This window comes from Achroia grisella, unplaced genomic scaffold (genome assembly GCF_030625045.1).
Source record: "Achroia grisella isolate CSIRO2021 unplaced genomic scaffold, CSIRO_AGI_Agris_v1 utg874, whole genome shotgun sequence".
In the NCBI taxonomy this organism is placed as follows: Eukaryota; Metazoa; Arthropoda; class Insecta; order Lepidoptera; family Pyralidae; genus Achroia; species Achroia grisella.
Window position 1 is genome coordinate 3,886,012 of NW_026713051.1, and position 27,753 is coordinate 3,913,764.

Consider the following 27,753-nt stretch of genomic DNA (forward strand, 5'->3'; position numbering starts at 1 on the left):
TTGGAATGGCAACACTCCTAACAGACTAAACTAATATCACCAAACAAAGACGACAGTGGGTTGATCTGACACGGCGGATCCAAATAGGTACATATGTCAAGCGAAACGTGAGTTAGTCAATATTGTGTTCTCTGCATCGTTCACAGTTAACAACGTCTTCAACTATTATGGCTACAGTAATATGGCCGCATTCGAGTTACAATAGTAATAAATTATTTTTAAATGTTATGTAATTGTGCCTGCAATTATGAACAATTTCGCCGCACCATACTTTCAATATACCAACAGTATAAATATGTCCCTGAAAAATCTAAATGTTGGGCATGTGAGGAAATCCCACCCTCCAGACAGCCTGGTCTATTAAATAAAATATTTTCTATACTTTTGGAGGAAAGTTAATCATAAATAATTACTGTGATTGGTTTTCTTATTCATAAATATTTATATCTAAACACTATTTGTTTGAGGTATTATAAATAAAAAAAAAACAATATCACATTCAACATTTATTTTGTATTTAACATGAAATGAATATTATATAGTCACTCTTACATAGTGTCTGCTACACCTGTGTGTGAACTTGACTTCGTAACCGTCTATCTATATCTATATACATTGTTATATTAATCACTAAAATATTACATCGCACATATTGGATCACTTGTATCTAGTAAATGCCACTTTATACTAACATTTTTGGATTTATAAATTACATTATTGTACTTATACATATGTATATTAGAGTTTACATTTATTTATTATATCAGTAATACACTGGAAGCAGCAACTACTCGTACATTAATAACTGTAATTTTAATTTAAACATGTAATGGTCAGTTTAAATTATATGTAAGAAATTCATAATTATTTATGTTCAATATCAATTTTAATTACATTACTGATATATAATGGAAGACTATAATACATAATTATTATAGATTTGATTAAATTATAAATGAAACAGAAGTTACTATGTGAATCAGCAGAAAACGTAAACAGCAGAAAACGTGACATACTGAAATAAACTATAATGGTACATTGCAGAAATCTGATGAGGTATTTCTTTGGTTCAGAACTCACATAATATTATGTAGTCTTTTAACTTTCACACCAACAAAAAGTGAATGTATATTAATACGTACGAAATGTATTAATTATGGTTCTTTTCAAGAGGTAATAAGTCTGTGTAATCGGTTCTATGTTTCCTACCTATGTTTTCGGTTCTGATTCACCCAGCCTTGGAAGGTTAGGAATATAGAATTTATTATTAATTTGAAGAAATTATGCAGTAACAATTGTGTATTTTCTATAATAATTATTATAGAAAATACACAATTGTTACTGCATCAGGCACATCAGATATCTGCAGCGTACTTTAAATAAATTATAAATTTAAGGCGAGGTCTGATGGAAATCTTTGTTATCCGAAATTCTAGTATCAAGCACAAATATGATGCAGTTTATTACATTAAAATATTAATTTGGTTGGAAATAGACTACAGTGAAACTAAACTATCATTCTTTTGGGAAAGTTTTTCACTTACATAAAAGTAGCAATAAGCTTGTTATATCTAGTACCATTATCCAATACATAAAACAACAGCAACTATACAATGGTACTGTATCCTTAATTCTTAAATATCTAATATATAAAGCGTTGAGTTCATCTTCTTTACAGTATTAAACACTCTCGGCGAATGCCTTTTTACATTACATCAGATTCACGCCTTAAACTTTAATTACATAGTACAGGGCTTCTTACTTCATAATGTAATTATAATTATACAAAAATGCTTCTAAATTGATGAACTGATATATTTTATACATATGAGCATATATAATATATATGTTGAAGCCCTTATATAGTAAGTTTAAATACATTCGACACATATGAAAAATACATGTACCAATAAGAACTAGAAAGTTCATAAACGTAGCTATTCTTTTATACAATGTTAATTATCGTAATTAAAGCTCCTTTACCAATTCTTCAAATTACAAATTCTATACTAAATACATCATGACACACAGGACCATAAATTTGAAAATAAACTCTTATATACGTAGGTATATTTACATACATGTATAATATCTAAGTATTCTGTGAATACTACATTTAAAAACGGAAAGTGTGTAAGGTATTAACTATATAAGTAGTTATATATAATTATTTTGTTTCTAAAGACATCACAATAATTTTATACGTCTAATCTTTTATATATTTTTGATTTCATATACATTTAAATCACGTCTTATACTATATATTACACGATGTATAGTTGACTCACTAACCTTTGGGATCAAAGTAGGTAATGACAATTTTGTAAAAGGATATTGTGTTTTTTTGCGACAAATACCTATAATTCATAATTCTGTTTTGATGATGATATACAAAATGAACTGTCTTTTATGTATTAATTATGCCGAAAATATTCGAATTCTTCGTAAAAAATATCTGTTTAGATGATTGTTAATATTTTGTGTTATTTACTGTTAGAATTGTAATAGACATACTTTTGATACAGTTATAATTGTAGTATTTATAAAGGAATTGTTTTTAATCAACACGTAGCATTAAAGAGTCTTATACTCTCTTTCAATGTACAATATAATATTAATTTCTATGTTTCTAAGACTATTAAATTTTGTTATTACATAAACATGATATATACATAAAGTAAACATGATACTTTATTTAAAAAATGCAAAGCACTGACACATGTAATGAAATTTTAACTATGCTTGAAACTAAAGTGGCACTTTTCGCCATCGTGTGGCTCTTACATATTAATTATAGGATTAAACATATTATTTACAAAATATAAATCTATAAGCGTCAGGCGCGACACAATCAGTCGTCATCGTCTTGCAACATACATACGGTAAATAATATAAACCAAATTAATATCACAGCAAAGAAACGTTGATCAATCAACACAGGCGTTCTTTAGGTCCAACGCTGCGTCAACGAATTTTGGAGTACCTAATTCAACCATGTTGATATGACGGGCCTTCTCCCGGGTCTACCGTAGGTTTTTCTGGTAACGGCCTGTTTAACATTTTACTCGAGGAATTAGATGAATTAGATTTGTTAGATTTTATTGACATGTGCATTGGGCTCGTGATAGGGCTAACACGTGGTGTAGTTTTTGATGACCCGTTATATTGAGATCTCGTAGGACTAGCCGAACTCATTTTTTCACGTACTGCACGGAGATAGGGACCTCGTGGTTCAGCTTGTTCGGCAATTACATCTGGAATGGCACCAATTATTTTTTTCTCTTTATCACTATTAGCTATTTCAGCATACAAATGTACAGCTAAATCTTTTGGCTCAAAATATTCGTGGGCTAATGCTGTCTGTCTATTGTAAGGCGAAAGCGGCAACAGCTTGTCTAATGACGGTGTTCTGGTACCAACGCTGATCATTTGTTTTTTATTTTTACCTATTCTTGGAGTGGTATTTTGAAATGGAAGCTCATATATATTTTCCTCTTTTTTTGGAGTACGGCTATTTGTATTACAACTTTCTTCTACTTTAATAAGCTCATATAAATGTTCAATCATTTCGCGTGCCTCTACATAGTTTTCTGGGTCTTCTAATTTTGTTTTTAAATTTTCTAAGAGCTCTTTTGTGAGTTCTTCAGGTAATGTTTGAGTGGTTTTGTCATCCATATTTAATGGCTCTTCGACATATGTTTCTGGAAGTGCTGTCTCCTGAATTAGATCCTGTCTTCGCGGTTCATTGAGACAGTGTCGTTCTGAATATTCATTTACAGATAATTGTGAAATAGATCTGGCGTTGTCGAGGCTATTATTTCTATTGCATGTGCATAGCCTATCGCAAAATGTTCCACAGGATGAATTAGATGAGATCAAAAAGTTCTTTACATTTACACAATACCCTTTGAATCTCATCCATTTTATAAAGCTTATAAACAAAGCAATGACAATGCATCCCAAAATAGTTACTATTACAATTCCTATAACTTTTTTATTTCTACCACTTAAACCTTCATCTTCTTCACTTTTATGAGGGAATCTAGGGTTCTTGATTTCGGAACCATTCTCGTATGTCCCGCATTTTACGGTATCTGCTTCGCATATTTCTGTAATATATCGCTTGAGAATCATATTTTGGTCATGAACATTGAAACATTTCGCAGGGAATTCTTCAACAGTACAATAACTTTCATTTTCATACACCGCTGAGTCACTGACACCGAGAGCTTCATTTAACACTTGTGTTACATTACAATAACAACGAATACCGTAGTAATTATGCTTATATTCGACTACATTAGTCTGAATAGTTTCCCCTATGAATCCTAGACTGTTTGGGTTGATTGTTTCAATTTCGTTGTCTGTAAATATTAAATTATGGATGGATGCATCTGGAGCAACTATAGCATTAGTTGGAAGCTCATCAAATATATTTCGTTCCATTTGAAGTGTAGTTAGTGACAAAAATTCTAATCCTCTTTCCATAAATTTATGAAATACGTTATTCAGCATGGCAACTGACACTACGGTAGCACTAATAGCATTTTTCTCGATGTTTTCAAATCTGCAATATAGAAAAGTACAGCTTTAGTGATTTTGAATTGAAGGTATTAATTTGTGATATGATAAAAATGTACCTGTTCTATACATTCAGTTTGTAATATATTCATAAAGAGCAGCTGAAACATTCACGTGTTTCAGCTGCTCTTTATGAATATATTGTATTTATATATATACTGTTTGTGTTAGTTTAAAACAAGTTTGGCTAAGGTAATAGTGGAATATGAATTAAATATTTTAAATTGTCCGTATTAGAAGGTCTTAATAGAATAGAGAGGCAAATATAAACATTTATGTTATTATTTGAAAAGACAACTCCAACTCTTACTATCTGACAACTCTACTATCTGACAATCTCCAATTTCTTATATTATATATAATTAAAAGAATATATTCCCCTTTCAAATTTTACTGAAATAGCACTTGTGCTTTTATATGAATAAAAGTTGATCCGTCAGTAGCTGGTAATATGTGTATGACGTACAAAAGATACATGCATGGTATTGTTACCATGGATGTATCTTTTGTTCAACTCAATCAATTTTGATCAACATTTTACTTAGGTAAATTTTGTATAAAGTCTAATGCGTGGGTACGTGTGTCACAACTTATTTTGTAAGTTGTATTTCGGTTAGACGGGTGCGATATGGCAAAGAATCACAGCCTACGGAGACATGATTTCTTTAGTCCCCAGGAATAGCAATAAATGATGAAGACTTACAACCTGAATACGCTTATGTATCACGGGTGTAGCAGTTTTTCTAAAAATAAGAGATGTGTCCTCACTATGGTCTACTCATTGTTGAACATTTCAAATGAAATCATAACAAATGAGCCAATTACCTGCATTGTGATATATGAAGGTTTTCAATAGCAGATAACAGAGCTTTAGAAGAGAATTCCTTGACTTCGCATTCTATGAAGCTTAAATACTCTATCTGTGTCTTTGCGCTGAATGACTCTTTTTCAATAAGTCCAAATGTGCAGTTTATGGCAGTGATGTTGCTATAAGTGTTCCCGGAGAAAGCTGCAGTGTTGATAACTCCTACATCAACCAACTCCATCATTATTTTTGCAGCGGAATGACCAAATGCTTGCTTCGGGATAATGGGTATAGAGACGTTCCTTATCTCGATCTGAAATTTATAGGTTACATATGTATAATTAGTTGTATTTAAAATTTCCATACGTAGGCACTTATGTTGTGTTTTAATTTATTGAACAGTATTATTACTGTAATGATGTTTCTATTCGCTTCGCAAAGTAAAATATTCGCTGTCAGCATAAGCATAATTAGATATTATAAAATAATAATATAAGTAGATGTGGATTATTTTATATATTGTTTATAAACTTATACAATTAAAAGTTTATACCAACCTTCATGTCAGGTCCGTGTTTAGTATTTGGGGTAGTGAGGTCACGCATGAAGGACTGGTCACCTAGCGTCAGTTCCCCTATGTCGCTGATGATTATCTCAAATAACCAGGAGAATGCGGTTCCCTCTATAGAAGCACGGTAGCAATTTCTGATGTTCACCGACAATGGTCCTGTAAATGACATTAGACTAGTTTTCAGACTCTGTGGATTTATTAGATTGTTTAACTATTTTATAAAAATGATTTTGAAATATTCTTAACAGCAGATATTTTGTGCAACTATCGTTGCTCTTAATGGTTTGGTTAAAAATTTCTCATATTAGTTTAGTACACAATTCAAAATATGAAAAAATCATATTTGTTCTCATTAAACTCCCATTTTTATCAATGTCTTATTTATAGATAGTAGCTCCATCATTAAATGTTCCTGACTCCAAGCAATGTTTACATTATAATAAAATGATGCGATCAATTTTAAGAACTGGTTGTTTAACTGTTTGTGTGTTAATGTTTAATGTTAAAGCTATGTCTATGATTTTGTCAAAAACAATATATGTATACATATTAAGCGAGATGTGGGTTAATATATAGGCTACAAAAGATAGTCAAAGGTGTGAAATGGTGTGATTTTATTTTTAAATACTTTATCATACCGTCAAAAAAAAATAATTTATGAGTTACATGTGCTTTTGATTCGCTAAAAATGACATTGCAATGGCCGATATAATTGCACAATATAATATAAGAAAACTATACAAAAGCATCCATGTACTTATATACGTGGTAACAAACTGTTGCGTCAAAATTGAAAATTTAAACAAACCGCCGTTGTTTTGTAACTGCAACTATAGTGGGGGAACACTCGCCTATTGTCTAACATATATTCACGCTTTTGTATTACACTCTCTCGTCTCATGAGTCATTATCCTGTAAAACACGAATGCCGAGTCGGGGAAACGTGTATTTTTAGATGGCCATCCGCGGACGGACGCTTCACTGCCGGCTACCACTACAGAGATCTCCATTTAAATTAATAGAAAAAAAACATGACTTCTTCAATGATAATGTCCATTCTTTATCATAATAATAATAATAATAATCCTGGACAATTAATTCAGCGCTACCTAGTCCCATGGTAAGCAGAGCTTGTATTATGGGTACTAGACAACTGATATAAATACGTAATATGCATAGTAACACCCATACCCATACAAACAATCGTACTTATGAATACAAATGCTTATACTGTCCGAGAAATAAAACTCGCTACAACCCGCTAACAGTGTCCTGTACAGCTAGATCACTGAGGGGGTTTATTATCTTCTTTTTAACACACCACAGAGCAATTTTATTTACAAAAAGATTCATTATGATCACCAATATTTTCAATTTCCCATATCATCATTCATCTTTGTTCGCAGTCATATCTGCATTCTCTCTCTTGTCATATAATTTTCACGTCACCCATCTTTTTGTATCTATGTCTACTGTTATAATGATCCAAATTTTCTTAAAACATTGTTGCGCCTTGCATGCCATATTATAATATTGTAGCATTGTTTATGTTTAACTGTGTAAAAATAATTTTCAATAGTCCAAATATAGGTACATTTGCGTAAATAAGAATAAACTTTGTATAAAATATAACATGAATTAACAACATAATAAAGTAGTATAACGGTTCTTAAGTCCGGCCGATTGCGCGTGGCGGGTAAGGGTCGTGCGTCGACCAATGGCGTTGAACTTTTGTTACTTAAAACCTTTGAAGGATTTCGATAAGACATGCGATTTCAAATAGGTCTATATACACTGGTAACTCCGTCGATCGAAACAGATACCATTGAAGGAGATGAAACAGGTTCCAATGAAGAATAAGTGGATTTTCTTTAAATTTTAAAGTTATAACGATTTATTTGTGAGATAGCAACAATTTTTATAGACTATGTTTTACTTGTTTTTTTTTTTTTTACTTTTACCTTTCAATACAATTCAATAGTCATTAGTCAGGTTTGTATATAATAATATAAAAAAATTTTGATTTGTTTTGGACGTAACAATCATATATTTTTACATTAAGAGTAAGGGGGGCGGGGGTTAACTGAAATAACAATATTAGTCATCAACACGGATTGCATCTGTGTTTACTGCTAGCAAAATTAAATGATACCCGTATCAGGTATATCCTGCGACCTTAGTGTCTCTGATATAAAACCTATAATTGCGTGCCATAACTGTTTAAAACAGAGTTATAACAAGCGTGTCAAATGCAATTACATTCACGCCTGTGATCTGACTATCTAATTATAAGCTCGTGTAAAACTTATTGACATTCCTACACAGTCGTTTACAGCACTTCAATATATTATTCTATTGTTATTACATTTAGGATTTCGACTAAAATTATCAAGTAGGAATTAGTTTTTTCTCAGAAGTAGTCCTTAATTATCAAACGTGTTTTCTGTAGGCGTCTGCTTTGTCTTGATTATATTATATTGTATATACCTCCTTAATTGCTCTATCTTATAGAATTAACAAAATTTCTTAGAACTAATTTACATATTTATATTCGTACAATACCATTCTAAACTATTACAACAGCGAGGTCGACATTGTAATGAAATTTTATCTTCAATAATACATAGACTGCTTAAAAAATATAGTTCATATGTTGGTCTGTGAGCTTGAGCGGGCTAATCTCAGAAACGGCTTTCATCGACTTGGGTGTGCTTTTGACTAATTTATTAATAGAATTTTAAGCATCACTTAAAAATTTGTTATGGTTTTGTTCCAATCGGTTTACAAACTTTAAAGTTACACGGCTACTAAGTTATTAGTGAGGATTACGTTATTAAACTGTTGAATTAGCGTAGTGACAACTCTACGCAAACGATAACATAGCTACTCACTAACATTTTTTGTTTGTCTTCGATGCGACATGCATGCGTCATTTCTCAATGCACAGCTTCTGGCCATATGTTGAGTTCGCATTAACTCATTGATACTTGGTTATTTCAGTGTCGTCTATTACACTATAATTTTAAATATATTATTCTGTCCAGCGGTTTCGTCCGCCTTTTACTTTAAAAGGCGACCGACTGTGAAGCCTACCAGAAAATCCAGACGAGTTCAAATAAACTTCTACTTCATATATTATTTTAGTCAATAATATTAATCGTGTTTATTATTAAATTTATATATTTATGGTGAATATATATTATTGATAAAATATTCTCTATAATATTAAAATCAAGCCAAATTAGTATGGGAACTTTTTTCATACTAACCTTAATATAAGTATGATGATAGAATAAAAAAAGTAATACTATTGAATGCATATATTACGTTTATAAAAATAATGATTACTTGTATTGTTTTGTATTAATTTTTAATAAAGCATTACATTGTGTTTGGGTATACACATAGGAAATTGAACTACAAATGGAGATATTAATGAAGAAATATTAATAAAGAAGCATTAAATTTGACAAAAATAATAATAATCTTAGAGAAATCACACATCGCACATCTAGTCCCAAGCTAAGCAGAGTTATTGTTATGGGTACTATAAAAAATTTTTTTCGTATATGCATGCACAATAAAATAATTTTTACATAAATAAAAAAAACAACAGAAACAACTTTTATGTCAATATGTAAGTATGATTGTATAAAATCATACTTATTAATATAAATGAAGCGTGAGAGGAATGGAAGTCGGCAGTCCACCTGGACAACCAAGGCCGTCTTGTCCCGTGAAGTTTTTTCTCAGGAATATTTAACAGTGTTTTGTAAAATCAATTATATTTATACGGAGGGGTCGAGAACTCAAGTGTCATTATCAAGCACATCACAGGCTACTCTGTTCAATACTTTCTATTGACTCTATACTGTACATATCGGATTACTTTGATTTGTTTTATGCGGGCCCTACAATGTCACGGTCCTGTTCACCCCTTAATGTGCCTGAACAGCATGTCGCATGTGGTAGGTATCATTATTGTCCAACTGTGGTCTCTTTAGAATTTACCTTTATTATATTCGTTTCACCTATTGTAGCTACCAGTCCGAGGCTTTGTAGCCTATGTTTTGGTTTGAAGGGTGATATATGGCATTGAAATTACTAGTTCTGGTGAATAATTAGTTCTCAGGAACAGGAATGCTAAAGGGAACCACGTGTTGTACATGACGACTTGATGTCTGTTGCTATTCATGTATGTATATAGACGATTGCTATTTATGGCCAGGACGATTGCTAGTGATGCCCAATAAAATAAATGTAAAATTAATACAGAGGTGACTATTTTTAGACTATAAATTTCTTTTATATGATTCGATGAATTTCATAGTGTCTAAGTAAAGGGTTAATTAAAAATTACCTTTTTGATATAATTTACAATTACTAAAGTTATAGTATACAAAAAGTAAAAAAGTTTCTGTATATTTAAAATTTATTATAATTGTGGTACATCTAGATGAGCTATGAGTAGTCGATAATTGGGCCCGTCCGGTAGCCAGCCATACGTAATAGGCCTCGGATTTAAACCGGTTACGAAGGACCAAGCAATATTATTGTTGCAGTCTTATGTGGTAAAACTGTAAACTCGCATTAGGTATATTAATCTAAGAAATCTTTCACCAAAAAATCAGTTATAAGTTATATGCAGTATGGTCTACATACTATATTTATAATTAACGAAAATTGTAAGAGATATACAAAAAATTAACAATGGACATATAAATGTAGTAGAATTCTTAAGTCAATTCTCTAGGTACTGTAGTTTACAAGATAACAAGACTATATCCACTATGTATTAGTTAATGAAAGAAAGTGTAAATGATGTGGATAATGACGACTTTGAGGATGCTTACAAATTATCGGAACTAAATAAAATTTAGATTTGACATCAATGGTCACCGCAACATCTATCATCAAGCTTGTCACGTGCCTGGCCTTCAGCAAAGATGCCGGACACCTTTCGTAACTCTATTTAAATATTACAGTATTATTATCTACGTTCAAATCACGGAAGCGCACGTGGAATATCTAATGTAACTAAGTATTAGCTTCACCGTATATAATACATATAATTTAGAAATACGACATTGTTTAAAAATATCTTTCTTCGATACCATAACATCGACACATGTAGATAAAATACATATACATGTATTGTAAATTACTGTCCATACCGTTTAAATACATACATAATTTCGCATAGAAATATTGTAGCGTTCAACCTGTTTAGTATATTTTAAATCGCGATTGCGTATTTTGCATCAAAATTTGTATTAGCTTCAGCATGACACATTTGGTATCTCAGATATCTGTCTGTTTCATCGTTTGTAAATGATAAATATACGGGTTGTAAAAATGGTGGTTGGAAGGAAAATAAGTGCGTAATGAGGACAACAATTTGAATCAATCATTTTAGTAGAATAAATATATGTATTGTACTATTACTCAACCAGTAGTGTATTTAATATTTTGACTCTAATTAGTGCTAGTTGATAGTTTTTATTACTATCAACTAGCGCTAATGAAGTTACACATACTTTGAAGTCACAACAAAATTATTTCAAAGCAATTTTCTTGCACGTTCTTCTTGTAATAAGACAGCTTTCCGAATGACCTATAGATTAAAAAATAAAGTGATGACTGTTCAAAAATGCTACAATGTAAGTTCAAATAAATAAGTAATTTTCTATTCTATTATTAGCCGGGATTAGCATCAATTATAATATCAATAATCCATAAATATATTTTAAATTGGAGCGTGTCTCGGATTTAAGCATATTTTTTAATTTGTTATTTTGAATCGTAATTTTAACTAAGCCCTCTCATTTACACACTTAATATGAATTTTCTTAGTAAGCTGAAACTGACAGACTTCTGGTCACGAATTCGCGATGCTGTAATAGTATTATTATAAAATACTCACCCTTAATTTGCGTGAAGGTGTTGCTCTCGATGATGAGTGAATTGCAGTCTTCTATTTCGAGGAGTCCATTCACCAGCTGCAATTTGACTGCTGCTGATTTTTTTAAGATAATCGTCGAGCATTCCAACAGATGTATCTTGCGTATGTCGTCTAGTTCACTTAGAGAGTTTGCTTCGAAGGTCACACTAGAGGCTCCAGTTATGACCAAGTATATTGTTTGTTTTGGAATATCTCCTTCTTTTATATTGAGCACCTGTAACAAAGAAATTTGGTTGTAGTTATATTTCTTACTATCCGTTGGTTAGTGATCAAACTCCGTCCTGCCGTCAAACACATGAAAATTAATTATGCTTATCCCCTTTGCTTACGATTAATATAATCTCTAAAATGGTTTCCCATTATTTCATTACTCATTATTAGTAATAGTAAATAATGTATTTGTTCCAAGTAAATGTTTGCACGTGTTTTTTTTCATTAGAATGACTAAACAATATTCCTAAGGTATATTTATAAACATGTATATTATGAAAATTGTCTTCGTTTATTAACAAGAACTTGTCAACGTTAGACAATGCTAAGTAGCACACGTCTATACACGTGCATTCACTGATAACAGAATTTATATAATATTAATAAATACATATGTACATTTATATCTAGTTCGACGACTTTACTCTTTAAGGTCACTTTGTCTATTTCATCACTATTTATACTATGAATTGCACGTTATTAAAGATGTATTATTATCTACGTTGATTGTCAAAATAACTCTCCTGGTGGTCGGTACAAGGGGAGTCCAAACGGATACGGGTTGTTGATTGAATTACGTAAGAAGTGGGGAAAGTGGAAGGGCCAACGAGTACCTATCCCATTAGATGATTAGACCGTCACGCCGCAAATGCTGGTTCCTAGACCGACGCCAATTTTAGTATGACTTCACAAAAGTGAGAGTGATTTGCTTTCCATCAACCCATTGTTTAACATTTCCAGTTCAGCTATTAGTCATAGAAACTTCCAGTATGAACGGTGACAATGACAGTACCCATAATTCCCTTTCTAACACTGTTATCTGGTGCATGAGTTGTTCTCGATAAAATTGTCTTGTCCAAGTGTTCGTTAATTATCGGGTATTTATTTGTTGTAGATACGAGTTTTACTGTTTACTCGCGTCGCATCAGATAATGAGAAAGCGTGAATCATACAAGTCAGCCTATAAAGGTGGTTACCTGTAAGGTTATAATTATGTTTACAATTTTTTTAAATCCTCTAACAAATTACTTGTGGATAGGATATTAACTATTTTCATACTAACTCCAGTGACTACTTTTTTTATTGAAACTTTATATATTTAGATTTTTTTAAGTTTTGTGTTTCTTACAAAACATACAGAAATAGGAATATAAACAAACCATGAAGTTACAAAAGAACACAAAAATTCGCTAATTAATATTATATAATACAGAATTCATCCTAATTCGATTGCGTCAAAAGTGAACTTGCTGAATGCATAACACGATTAATGAAGAGTTATAGACTAATGTAAAGTTAGATTGAATACATTTCCGATTCGAGTCTGAACAGATCAACAGAGGCACGTAAGACCACAAAAGGAAGGCGCGGAGATGACACGTCCGCTCCCACATATACGCTATAGCAAATAAAAATAAACGAATAAACAGACGCACACTAAGATACAAATTGGGCGCCATTTTTATAAATCTACTAGCTGTTCACTGCTGTTTTGACTGCGCGGAATTTTGGAAATTCCTTCTTAATCAGATATCTATTATATTTTTTATGTTTTAGTTCCATACGGATATGGATATCCAATTGCTAGATCAATCAATAGGTCAGGACAGTATTTTTATTTGAGCAGATGATTTGTAAGATTTTTTCATATATGTAAGTCCATTACAGTGTTGCGCCTGAGTCATTTTGCCGAAGGCATTTTGTTTTGTAACTACGTGTGTCTACGACCATTTACGGCTTATAAATGTCCAAGACGTACCCACAGTCGCCAACTTGCTCCCAATTCTCGATTGGCATAAAGAAACTTGTTTACCTACTTGTTTTTCACTCTTGAACTTTGATATTTTCAGGGCATCAGATTGCATTTAAGTCGTTATTAACGTCAATAGGACTATTATTTGTCGATTCTGGTCATTCCATAATTTTGTAATCTTATTCCATATTTATGAAAGTACTTAAATTCTCTTTATTATTACAACATTATTTTTTGTTATCAGTTGGACATGTTTTAAATTAATTTATAAATGTGTGTATATATTTTTGTATTAGGTCTGCATAAATAATGATAATATCTCAGAAAAATTAGCAAAGCGCTAATTAGTCAGTAGCTAAGCGCAGCTTGATATGGATACGGGACAACTGATATAAATTCATTGATACATTTACCCAGACCGATACAAAAAATATTATATAATACCTATATGTTGTTACTATTGTACTCTGTTAGTAGCGCGTTTGGTTGATAAAACTTTATATGAACCAAACTCATTATAATTCAGGTATCAGTATTAAACAGACTGGGTCGTAAGTTGTGAGCTAGCTAAAACGCACACATGTATTTGTTTCATTATGTGGGTCGCACTCGCTGCAAATGATGCTGAATTTTAAACATAATGATAATCAAACCGCAAAATGAGTTACGTTCTAGTTTAACAACTAAAAATAACGTTGTGATTTATAAAAGCATATTAAATTATCGTAATATTGTGCACAATGCCCGAAGAATTTTGGTTGACTGTGATGAGCCATAAGTCAAATGGAACAATGGCTGGGTGCGAACGTAATTCTGTGCGAGATAGGTTCTTGTATTTGTTTTTTAACATTTGCAAATAATATATCGTTATAGCGTATTTATGTTTTAAAGTTTTATTAAATCTAATTCATAAGACGTTTCTTTATTAAAAATCAGGTTTGGAACCGAAATAATTAGTTGTCCATAATTTATGTTCGCCATATTGGCTCATTAGAGATTATTATAAAAAATATCAAATCATTATAAATCAAAACAATAATAGGCATAATAATAATAGCCTTGGACAACACACAGCGCCATCTAGTCCCAAGCGTAGCAGATAATAACTACTAAATATTTATTTTTTTCTAATTTATGTAAAAAAAGCAGAGAAGCTTTTTATGTATAGAGTAGCTTATATTGTATAGAGTAAATATTTGTTAGTATTATTCTTAGACTAAGTAGTCATATATCAGTATTTGAAGAACAAGAACAGACAGTGACCTCAAGTAATAAAATTACCTACCAATTTATCAACTACCTCAAGTGCAATTTCAATCGGACACAATAAGTGTTTGACTGTATCGCATACACTAAGGACCTCTTGACACCATGTTTAAACAGGTCACATCGTTATAACGCGGTTATTATTGGATCTGATGTCTTCAGCAATAAGATTCAAAATCGCAATCGATTTGAAATGTATCTCTGACACAATTTGTTTAAGAACCCTTTGCGAATCAGCTATAAATGTTCTTGTTAGACGACGATAATGTGGATAGAATTCGTGTTAAAAGTTTATACTTTTGTTATAAACCGCAGAATTAAATTTCCTGTTACGACAGAAATCTCGGATGAGGCACTGAGAGACATTGATAATTATTGATGTCGTAATAAACGCTTTCGACTTATCGACGTCATAATGAATTTGAGAATGTCAAATTGTCGATAAATAAGATAATTTTTGTTTTTTTTTCATATTTGACAGATTTGAATCCGCCTCATATTGCTTTTTTCTTTTACAATTTTAAATTGCTTAGATTTTTGTTTTCATATAATTAAGTAGCTGTATATAGGTATCTATTTTTACCTATTGGTCGTCTTCATGATATAATATACATTTTTATTTTAAATTTCATTATGATCCGTTCAGCCAATAATATTATTAGGATTAATTAAACATTTACAGTTATGATTTCTTTTTATATTATCGAATAGCTTTTAGTATCTATGTTCTTAGGTTTTGCCTTGTGGCCTTGCGTACAGACAATGATACAATCTCATATGCTCTGTTGCTACCGCTGCGCTATTGTTACACATTGTTAAATGTACCATTGTCAGTAAACAACAGAGTATTTTTAATAGTAAACAAAATGCGATTGCCGTCACTGTGACACATATTTTATAGATGTACAATATATATATATATATATATATACTAGGTGTCCCAGCAAACACTGTTTAGCAATATGAATTTAAGTACTACCTAGACCTCTATTTTTTAATAGCGATATGCTAATAAAAAATAGGGGTCGGTGGTAGAAAGGTGCAAAATTAAGGTTGATTGTGTATTTTATAATATCAAGTCATAATAAAATAAGAAAATGTCCAAAAATAAATGTAATATGTTGGGGTTGGACAACACTTATTACCTAGGGTTATAGATAATAGATAGTAGCCGATTCTAGTACTTAAATATACCTACAAACATTAGGTAAGTTACTTGATCATATTTGAATAAAATGACAATACGTTTCACTACAGTTACCTGGATTATTTAAAGGTATTTTTAATATATAGGCGTCTTAGAAACTGCAACAGTTTATTTCGCTTGACATATTGAATTTCGACATGGCAGAAGACATAACATACTTCATTAAGATTAATGAAGTATGTTATTGGTGTTTCCATTATCATCAAGCTCTATAAAATTCGCAGGGTCAGCTAGTGAAATATAAAACAAATAAGATTTTGTTGCTATTTTTTTATTGTCAGTTCAAAATATTTTCAAAAATTTCTCTTCATATTCATAATAATTTACCGATTTTATAAAGTTCATTAACTAGCAAAAATCTGTCGGTATTATTGAAAGTTTTATGGTCAACTTCTGGCTACTTTTTAGGGTATCTTAAAAACTTCTGTAATTTGGCAATAACGATTTAATTTGTACTATTTATAACAAACATGTAGCGCTCCATGGTATTGCCAGCGTGCTCATAATTTTGTTCATTTTATATTTTTATATATACTTACTTATTAATTATATGTCACTCTGGAATGATGTACCTTTTAATCATCATCAAAACGGTATAAGATGGGAAGGGGGTTATTAATAATGTGGACTAATGATCCCATTGCTAGCTATTTACTATGACAGCTTGACCTCCACGCGTTTCCCCTTGGAAACTATCGTTATAAATATTTGGTGAATGCCACGACAGGCTAATCGACTTGACCTCATGCTCATCTTATCTCACTGGTGCCCCTCCGTAAACCACTAGTGAGACGATTCAATGAGTGATCTGACCTGTTCTGACCATTAAAAAACACAGTATAGGACTTTTACAAGTACAAAATTCGCTTCTTTCTTTGTAATATGTAAATATATGTGGTATATTTACATTTTATAACAGTAATATATTTTTATTTGCTAATTGCATATATAAAAAATTACAATAATTAATTATTAAAATATAAATAGAAATAATCTTTATTCAATTTTTTTTATTCAGAGTATCTCCAAATGGATTAATCTCGAACTTCGGTTTTGTATCATTCTCTAACCTATAATAATGTGCCGACGTCTATCCTGCATAATTTAATATTAGATTTTATTCCGGGAATATGACTGCGTTACTGAAACCACACATATGAATGAGTTGGGATGTGTTCCAAAATAGTACGCATTTAACCAATACTTTGGTGTTTCTTTCGAACACTGCATATCTAATTTAATAGCGATGACCGCTCAGAAAGCTTCACGTGTTGGCAGTGTTTCCGTATTACAACAGTATAATTTTGTATCATTTATAAACTATTTAATGTTGCAGTACGTCGATAAAATATACAAATAAATAACTTGCTATCGTCCTTGGGTTCGCATGGGTGCTATTATTGTAGGTATTTGTAAATTTCTTTATAATACTATATAGCTCATGTTACTTGCTGATGTAGATTTTTACATGCGAAAAATATTTAAAATCTGTTAAGTATTTTATTACTTTATGCGTTAGAAATTTGCGTGTTTTGTAATATTAGTTTAGGTATATTATTATATGTACAATAATATACATTACGTCGCATATGCAGTACCATAACTGCAACACTATTAACCACTTTTAAAGTTTACGTTATCGAACGAACGTATTTCTATGTTTATTTTATAACTAGTTACATTTTTCAATGTTTGCCAGCTGGTCAGCTAAGCATGGGTTGATAAATATACATGCATTGAATTTGTTATTATATTGATTTAGGAAGTAAGGTCAATTTTTGGATGATAATCAATTATCATTATATAGGAAAGATTTTGTAATATTAAACCGAAGTTTAGGTTATGTCTAATCGTCATTAAGTCTAATTGTCTGTATTAAGAACTCAGTACTACTTGTACATTAAACTGGTATCACACAGTAAGAGGTAATGTCTTGACGTAACGGAAACAAGGAGAAAGCTGTGACGTCAACATAGTATGTGTAATTTCAACAACATTAACTATTATTGCAAAATAATTAGAGAGGACAATTACATGATGCATATAATTACATTTGACTGTACGTTCACGAATGTTGTATTAATTTATTAAGTGTCTAGTGACTAATCAGTATTAAATTTAATTTTAATTAATATTAAAGGAACATGTAAATAGAAAAGATTTATACCGACCGATGTGTAATTGATAAACAGCGAGTGGTTTGTCACCAGTGTAATTATTTTAGTTTAGTTACAGTGTAAATAAATTTATGTCGGAAGTTAAACATTATACTTAACGTATTTATACAGTTTAGCATCAAAATAATTTTGTTAGCAATGTCAAACATTGCAACTTTGATCGCAACGTTTTGCAAGTCCATCACGATCCCATATGTAAATTTAATGAAACAGTGCATATTGTAACGAATTTATTTATCAACAATGATATGTTATTTTGTTATAGAATTTGTTATAATTATAAATAGTTATTCAGATGTTTTCTCTAATACCATTAAGTATGAGTACTATTTTACAAAATACCAGTAACATTTGTGAATTGGCACGTAATGAATCTTTATGTTTAAATTACCAAGTACTTTTAGCAATGTTATAAATTAAGGATATACTTTTGAAGCAGTTTTTTCGACCAGACTTCGGGTTACTTTCGCCATTCAGTTAAGTTTTGATTTGCGGATCATGCCTACTAATATTATAAATGTGAGGAGAGTTTTATTAAAATACTATATTAATATATTGTCATCAAACTGGATAGGTTTATCGAATTCACACAATTTGATTATTCTTAAATCTATTGACATGGCTTTGTCCAATGTTAGCTCTCTTACCAGACCTGCCATGACTGAATAAATGGTTTTTTGAGAACATCATCTTAATTTATTAGATAATTTTGATTACATATGATTGTACTGAAGAATAATATTACATGAATATGCTTTTTAAAGCAGCCCAGCATTGGCCGCGCTCGGCGCAGGAAGCGATCAGAACTTTTTTTTTATAAGTTGTCCGTTGCTCCCGAGACACGAGACGTGGCGTTGCGGATGTATACGGATACCAATGTGTTATTTTTTAAAACTCCAAAACTTTCTTTGTTACCGTTACTTCAGTCACCGAAGATATAAAGATACTCCAATACTTTAACTGAATGCGCAATGAACAGACCTCCACTGATTTGCTTTTTTACTAATGGTTAGTTTTTTTTAAGTTCGTCACCCTTTATAAGTGTACGGGAACAGGTGCAGCCATGGCTGCTTCTAAAATTTTAATCGTGTCACGTCCGTCGTCTAGCGCAATATTATGTGCATTATTGGAATAAGCGATCATTTTAGATTACATAATAGTAACAGAGGTATGTATAGTATATGTAATATATATATGTAATATATATATGTATATGTATATATATATATATTGATAAACTGTTCTTCAGGGTACATATGTACATATATCAGGGCAAACATTTGTCAATTGCATTAAAAGAAGATTAAACATATATATAATAGATAAATAGGATATAATACGTTTACGTGTACAATTGTGTTAATTAGCGTTACTATATGTTAATACAAAACCCATTAAATTTGGTTTTGTATTAACATATTTATATATATTATGAACTAAAATAAAATCCTACATTGAATAAATAATAATCATAAAGGAGTATTTGTTTTTGTTAAGTTCAATACATTTTTTATAAATGGGTTGTAACAGAAGAGATAACGGAAGGGTCGAAAGATCTACTATAACTATAATAATTAACTTCCGGTTGTACAGAGCATTCCGTGGACACAACTGTGTTAGTTTTGTTGATCAGTGCCGTCAATTCGATACTTGCTTGTTCTCTATCAATGATTTTATGTGTACAGATGTATCAGTCTGTAATGATATAGGTAGATGAATGTGAAATCGTATTTTTTGTTGTTTTATCTGGCAAACTATATCGATACTATCCAAGTCTGCAACTGACTGTCTGTTTAGGATTGAGTAGGACAAAAATATATTCTATCCCTCTTTACGTTAAGTATTACGTATATACCACAGATAAATGTAAACAAACACGCTCATTATCATATTTAGACCTACGTAAGATTTAAAAAAGTAGAATCACACAGACTAATTGAGACATTCTTTAAAAATAACACGGTAAAGAAACTTCTGGTACTGAGAAAGAATTTCCCGAAATTCCTACGGGGCTATAAAGAATGTATATTCCACAGAAACAATGGCTAATAAGTAAGTAATACTTAGCTAGAAAGGTTTAAGATAATTCTTGGTTTCATATTTTAATCTTAGATCATACCGAACTTAATTTAGCATTCATATGTATCTATAAATTGTATTGCGTCTATAAAAATATAATATCTAAGAATAGATTTTGTTTGTTTGTATGTATGTTCAAATCGCTAATCAAATGGCATTACACACAAAATTTTTATTATACTTTATTTTCATAATAATGAAATTCAAAACTTCATATTTGTTTTCTATATAATTATAAAGTTGGTTATTAGACACAAAAGTACTCTGTTACCATCATAATCGTAATATTAAACAAGTATTCGTTTTTTATGATTCACGCTCTGTAGATTTTTTTTGTCGGTGAACAATTTTACGAACCTATGTTATTGTCTTTTCTGTATTGTATCTATGTATAGAATTTGCTGAATCTGATTCATACTTAGTGTTTAGTTATTTGTGTCAGGTTTAAAAAGTATATTCATTTAAATAATTGGGTTACATAGTGATTCACCTCATTAATTAATTGGCTCAAATAAATAAAGTACGACTGACATTTGCGTAATTTCTACTGTAATGTGCAGCCGACTCAATACCAACTGTTCGCCCAGATAACGACGCTAATAAATATTAAGACGAAACAGTACGATTTTTGTGAGTGTAGTCTTTGTGTTTAGAGATATTTAAAAAATATTTCACATTAAGGTATAAGGTAAGTTCTATGTGTAGGAGGACATATTCTTTATACTTGCTGTCTGTTTAATTGATCTACAAGGCTCAAGTCTGCGTTATGTAAATTTTTTCTAAATAAACATATACATAATATTATTATATACATTCAACATGGTTACTCTATGGTAGAATTATAAAATGAATTCCAGCTGACAGACGCTGAGTTTATTGACAGCTTCAGAATTCACTAAATTAGTTAACAATATTTTATTTTTAGCCTCAGATCGTCCATTCTCTGTTGCCTGCTGATAATAGAGTGCGGCATAAATTTCCTTTTATAGTTTGGCACAGAACACTTTGAATATTTAATCCTATCAATTTCATTCTATTATAAATGCATCGTGACTATTATATTTATTTATAAACTTGTGACTAATGGACTTTCTTGCTCCGGTATTATTTCATTGTTATCAATGCAACTAATTTGAAATATGTGCAAAATTGTTTTGTTATTGTCCTTAGCCCATATCTTGAACGGATCAATATTTTCTTCCCTTCATACTATTTATACTCCTTCATAGCAGTTATGATGACACTTTCCGGTGTATCATATTCTATTTTAAACAATCTATGCAATTATTATTAAGTATATCTCAATAACTAAGTAACTAATGTAAACTCAAAATAACTTTGTTCTTATGCTACAGTGGTGGCAATCAAGGATTTTCTCTATCAATGATTAAATTTGAAACTTGTCCCCTTATGGACTCATTTTTAGTCTTGTCCGTTACTTTTATACCGTACCACTGTACATCCATTTTCATATTCTCATCTCAACTTACACTGCGTCTTGAAACGGATGTGTTATCTTTGTAGATTCTCAAAGACAATGTCAAGCATACTGCTAAATTACAAAGTTCAACAGCATTGGCTACGGTTCAAATTTTAGAGAAAATAGCAATATGTGTCAACGACCGTATGTATTGTCTGGGCGGTGGGCCGGTGGCAGTGGAGCGCGGGCGATTCGTGTAACCCATAATCATGTTAGTGTAATGCTATGTTTACTATCCAGTAAGTAGGGGACGGTCAGACAATAGGTCAGAAGCAGTAACCATGGTAATAGTGCACAGTGCCGCTATGCGTGATTACTTTTTTTTTACAAAAAAAAACAATGTATAATGGTTTATTCATAATATCAGTGCATTTATAATAAATAGAAAAGAAATCATTAACTATTTAATATATTTTCAGTAGCCGCCAGAAACTAAAACATTATTAACTTACTGATTTAACGTTATGGATATATTCATATATTAATTCAATGTTCTAGAAAGTGAAGCGGATACTGGGCGAAATGTTTAGTTTGCTACAATGCAGCATCAGTCACTTGTCCAAATATGAGTATGTCTTTGATATGACTTTATCGTTATATGTGGAATAGTTGTAGGAAATTAACCGTATGAATACAATTGTCCATATCTTTATCAATATCTGTTCAATGCGGTTGTCAATTTCCATCAACTATTTTGCTATTCCGGCTAGTCTAAAATCTACTGGATGGATCTATAAATCTTGTATTAATAGAATTTACTGTGAATGACGAAATTATGCAGATATTTATTTTGAAGTGATTCATGTTAAACTCTAATGTTTCTACAAATCATTTCCTCGAATATGTACCTAAATGTTATTAATATAATTAGGACGGTAAAGAAATATTTAGTAACTCACGTAACAGTGTACTGTAGTACAGTAATTACAATGTAACATCACACGTTTTACCCGTGTTTATACATAACATCTTAACTGTTGTTGGAGCTTTTAAACCGTACTAGAAACATGACCCAAATACTAGAATAGTCACAAATGTATTAAGGACTATAATAAGAACTAAGCAGTAGTTCTACTGAATTTCTAAATGCAAATATTGATTATTCATTTATTATGTATACTAGTGCAAGTAGCGCTTGCGCCAAACGTGAGAATGTCGTGTTAGAATGCGGTCTGTGTTTAGAATTCGCGCATGAACTAGTCAAATTCGCGGGTGCTACCGCCCTCGACCACCACAAATAGCACAGTCTGCCGGCGCCCGCGTCGCCTGATCCCGCAATCCTAATGTTGAAATTACGATTTCTACCATACAATACATTAAATGGTCCCATATAGCTATTAATGTATTCATTTATTGACCTATACTAAATGCTTTTTAAATTATTGCACCAGATACCGTTATCAGTAACAGATAGGATCGTTAGACCAATTGAGCTGTGTACCATGAGTAATGAGATCATTAACTTGTGATAATTTACAATGGTGTAGGTAACACACAATAGGAAACATTTTTGTCTTTATGTGTGGGTTAGTGTGCTGCCTTTACGTTGAATTAATTATTACAGACCTACGCCTACTTAGATTTGGATTATACTTAGTGGCTATATCTCAATTTCTTTTTTTTCGTATTCCTTTCCTTATTCTAGTTGTTTATTCGTTTATTTTGACTTGATTATACGTTTAGTTGGCCACTAATCAATTTAAGAGGTCATTGCATAAACGACTCTACGTGACCAATGTATGCCAATCAATATATGCATATACCGGCTAGATATATCCGATATGAATAAATATTGTGAAATATTGTAAATCTAATAGTATATATATAAATCATCTGATGCGCAGTTAATAAAATTTAGTGAATACCTATAGTATAATATGTATGATACTATATTTACTACAAGGTTTCTTTTACCTTCAATTTTATTAACTGTTAAGCTAAACAAGAAAAATAAACTATTTAAAAATGTTTAAATGTTGTTTTAAATATTAATAAGATTTACATTATTCTTGAAATGGAGGTTCTTATATACAGTTTTGCTTTTGCTGTTATTAATATATTTTAGTTCTAGATTTGTTCATATATTAAATGTGGCCCAGTAATCACTGTTTTACGTAGGAAGTAAAGATGACGTGTTCGTGGTCAATTATGTTAAAAGACATCCGTTATATCTCATTATAATAGTCTGGTAGGTATTTCAATTTGGATATTTTTTATTCAATTTTGCTTTTAGAAATTTCATATTTATTTAATACTACCAGTGCCCGCGGTTTCACCCCCGTGAAATTTATAGCCTATATGTTAATCTGATGTATAAGCTATATTACTGTAAAGTTTCACCAAAATCCGTTCAGTAGTTTTTGCGTGAAAGAGTAACAAACATCGATCCATACTTACAAACTTTCGCCTTTATAATATTATTATATATACTTATTAAGATTAATAGATATATATATATATATATATATATAGCAATTTGAATTTAAACTGTAATATTGGACGGTTACGTTGGTCTAGCGGTTTAGCACACCGCTTAAATTCCCATGGTAGGTTTGATTCCTCGCACAGCACAAATATTTGTATTCATGAATACGATGGTTTGTATCGGTATGGCTGTTTTTTATGTATAATAGGTGTGTATTTACAAAAAAAAATCTATGTACACTGTCAGTTATCTAGTTCCCATAACGCAAGGTTTAGCTAGTTTAACTTGGGTCTAGATGGCTCTTTGTGAATAGTCCTGATATTTTTATTATTAATATTGTCATTATTATGTAAATGGTCACACCAAGCATTATGGTAGATATATGTAATAGTGACCCAGACAATTATGACGGCCATAGCGTTCTATTATTAGTTTAAACATAAAATGTATAATATTCATTATTATATTTCACATCTAATATATATTACGCCTCAGGGGGGTCATTGACTGCATGCCAACTTATCTTTTTTAACATTAGGTAAATTTAGTGTCCCTTTATTTATTGAAACTTATTTATTGTGAAAAATAATTATTGTAAGGATATTGTCGAAGTTTATAACTACAATAAAGTGGACATTTATTTTAACTAACTGTAGTGATATATATTTAATAACATTAAACCGGCCTATACTAATTATCACAAAAAATGAATCCATATGTACTAACTGCGTCTCTTTCATGTTTATAAACTATAATAGCAAGTAATATGTTGCAATATATTATATATAATAATTGTTCGTGTCCATCTATTGTAATGTTATTGCCTATTTATTTTGTTATTTTCTGGAATCAAATAGGATTAAATATATTACAGAAAGAAATTTTAAAGTGGTCGTAAAATGTCTACATTTATTTTAGGTTATTTGTATACAATTCACCACCCCTGATGAATATTGAATATGGAATGGTACGTTGGGATCGACCCACAGGTATATTTTTTTTCTGTATACATTTTTATTTTTTTCATTCACTTCGCTGTGTTTATTATTATTTACGAATCTTATTCCATTTAGAAGGGACAATATTTACACTTTTAATTGAATTTATTCCATTTATTATAGGAATAAATTAATGGAAATTTCCATGAATTTGATATAATAACTAGCAGGCCCAGCAAATGTTGTTTTGCCATATAAATTAAAGTACTAATATCGCTATCAAAAGTAAGGGTTGATGGTAGAAAATGTAGAGTTCCATGTATTTTTATGACGAAACATAAAAAAGTTATTTCTTTTGTATGAAATATAAATTATAATTCTATTAAAATCTATGCCACCACATGAAAAATAGTTTGTGTACTACTCTCAGATCTACTGAATATATACACAAAATTTCATAAGAAATGGTCAAGCTGTTTCGTAGGAGTTATATTAAAAACACTGACACAAGAATTGTACATATTAGAAGACTAAGAAATTATATTCTCCACAAAAATGTAGTTCTCCTCTAAAATACAGTGTTTATTATGTCATCATAATATAATTTCTAAGAAGTGTTGCCATAGACCGTTCATATATTTATGTTTTTCTGGGATATAACTTATAAAATCATTATCATAGCAAATTCACAACATGTCTAAACAAAGTTTAGTACTGACATAGCTACAAACGAGTTTTAAGCTGTGTATCATTGGTTGCCATTAGTCAGCCTCTGTTCTGAGCGTAATCGTAACACATCTGGTAGGTACATACAACACGTTCACTTTTGTTTGTCATAAATGTATGAAGAATTCGGTACCTGATGGGAGGGCATGGTGCAGTTCATGTGATTCCATGCTTGGTGTATTGCCGGCTTGCACTCGCAGTAGCTTCGCTGGCACAAGTCTTGAGGTTCTGTTCGTACTAAAGTCTGTGTGGCAATAAGCACGACGAACGCGAGGAGGCGCGACATGGTGCCGCGCTCGGCGCGACCAACCACTCACCACGGATTTTATCCACGGACTGACTGTTACAAGCCGTCCGCCGTCCGCTCCGCTGGTTCTCTCGACAGTCGGCCTGTTCTAGTGTTGATCACTTATTGACGCTACCAATTATCGATGTCGATGATTCGATTATATAGGCAATTGGCGATGTTCACACAATATGTACTAATTTTTACAATTGCGTGAAATGCATTATAATGGTAATTAGGAATAATGGATCTAAACTATTAACTTGGTGGAGAAGTGATTTTACCTTGTCTAAGGCTGAATGAGACCGAAATGATTTCATCATTGTAGTTTAATGATGAAACTTTTCTAACTGTAATTATTAATTCAGTATGTGAATTAATATTAATAAGACCAACTTTACGAACAAACCTGCTATTTTTTGTGTTGTTCACTTCGGTTGAATTTTTTTGTTTGTTACTTCCGAAGTTCGTCATTTCTAAAACGATTTGGAAAATCGTTCTTTAAGTTGAAAGGGCGTAATTTCATATAGTGTAGAAATATCATCATTGCAAATTAAAAAGTGAATTGTTTCTATGAACTGCCTAATGATTGGATCCGTTTTTAAACAACGATAGAAGAGTCTATACGTTATTGTAAGTTGTAATCACAAGATTGTATGTATTATCGTAATTACTCTAGCTCTCCAATCAACTGAATGTCTGCCAACTCCCGAACTTTGACGAATTTAATTATGTCACATTAGCTGAGCCGGCGGCTTTATATCTATACCCCGTCGCATTTTGAGTAACAATAGTGTATAACTTTCTTGTTTGTAAATTGTAGCAACGACTCAAATATGCGCTTAAATTGCTAAAGCCATTTTTATGATCAGCTTGTAACAACGCAAACCTAAAGAGACCAAAATTGTAACTATTATTGTTTTGGGTTATATTTATATAATAAAGTTACCCAATAAATGTTTTGTCTTATATTTCTTACCATACTTACTTATAATTCTTACCAAAACTTAAACTTAACTTAAATGCGATACATTTAAAGTCACCTTCTTGTAGCTATAATTGAATTATTACTTAGTATTAGTGAAAACATTTTTACTAAATGACAGGTTCATTAACTAGGAACGCAATTATGATTTCAAGGTAATAAGCGTGCAATTATGGTAATGAAATTTTTATTTTTTTCAGAAAATAATTTTTGATTGCTATCTGATCATTTTCATTTTGCTGTGTAAAAAAGGAGAGCCTATAGGGAGCAGTAGATGATGACATACTGCGCCGACCCCAAAA

At 31.2% G+C, this 27,753-nt stretch overlaps 2 protein-coding genes across 2 annotated transcripts in view; one reads left to right on the plus strand and one right to left on the minus strand.

Moving 5' to 3' along the window:
• The window catches only part of LOC131853083 (E3 ubiquitin-protein ligase MYCBP2), a 134,464-nt gene that overhangs the window by 54,808 nt on the left and 51,903 nt on the right, over nt 1-27,753 (plus strand). The window lies entirely within an intron of this gene.
• On the minus strand, nt 1,317-26,525 carry LOC131853080 (uncharacterized). The gene is made up of 5 exons (XM_059203890.1): nt 26,314-26,525; nt 11,881-12,133; nt 5,944-6,113; nt 5,407-5,699; nt 1,317-4,567 (listed from the first exon to the last, which is right to left on the minus strand). The coding sequence occupies exons 1-5, from the start codon at nt 26,464-26,466 to the stop codon at nt 2,989-2,991; spliced, it is 2,448 nt and encodes an 815-aa protein (XP_059059873.1). The 5' UTR covers nt 26,467-26,525; the 3' UTR covers nt 1,317-2,988.

Bases quoted from the DNA above. Each gene is read 5' to 3' on its own strand.
- LOC131853080 (XM_059203890.1), bottom strand. From the start codon at position 26,466: ATGTCGCGCCTCCTCGCGTTCGTCGTGCTTATTGCCACACAGACTTTA. The intron at 12,134-26,313 runs GTACCGAATTCT...TCTTTGTTACAG, and splicing joins GCACCATGCCCTCCCATCAG to GTGCTCAATATAAAAGAAGG. The intron at 6,114-11,880 runs GTGAGTATTTTA...TGTCATTTACAG, and splicing joins CACCTTCACGCAAATTAAGG to GACCATTGTCGGTGAACATC.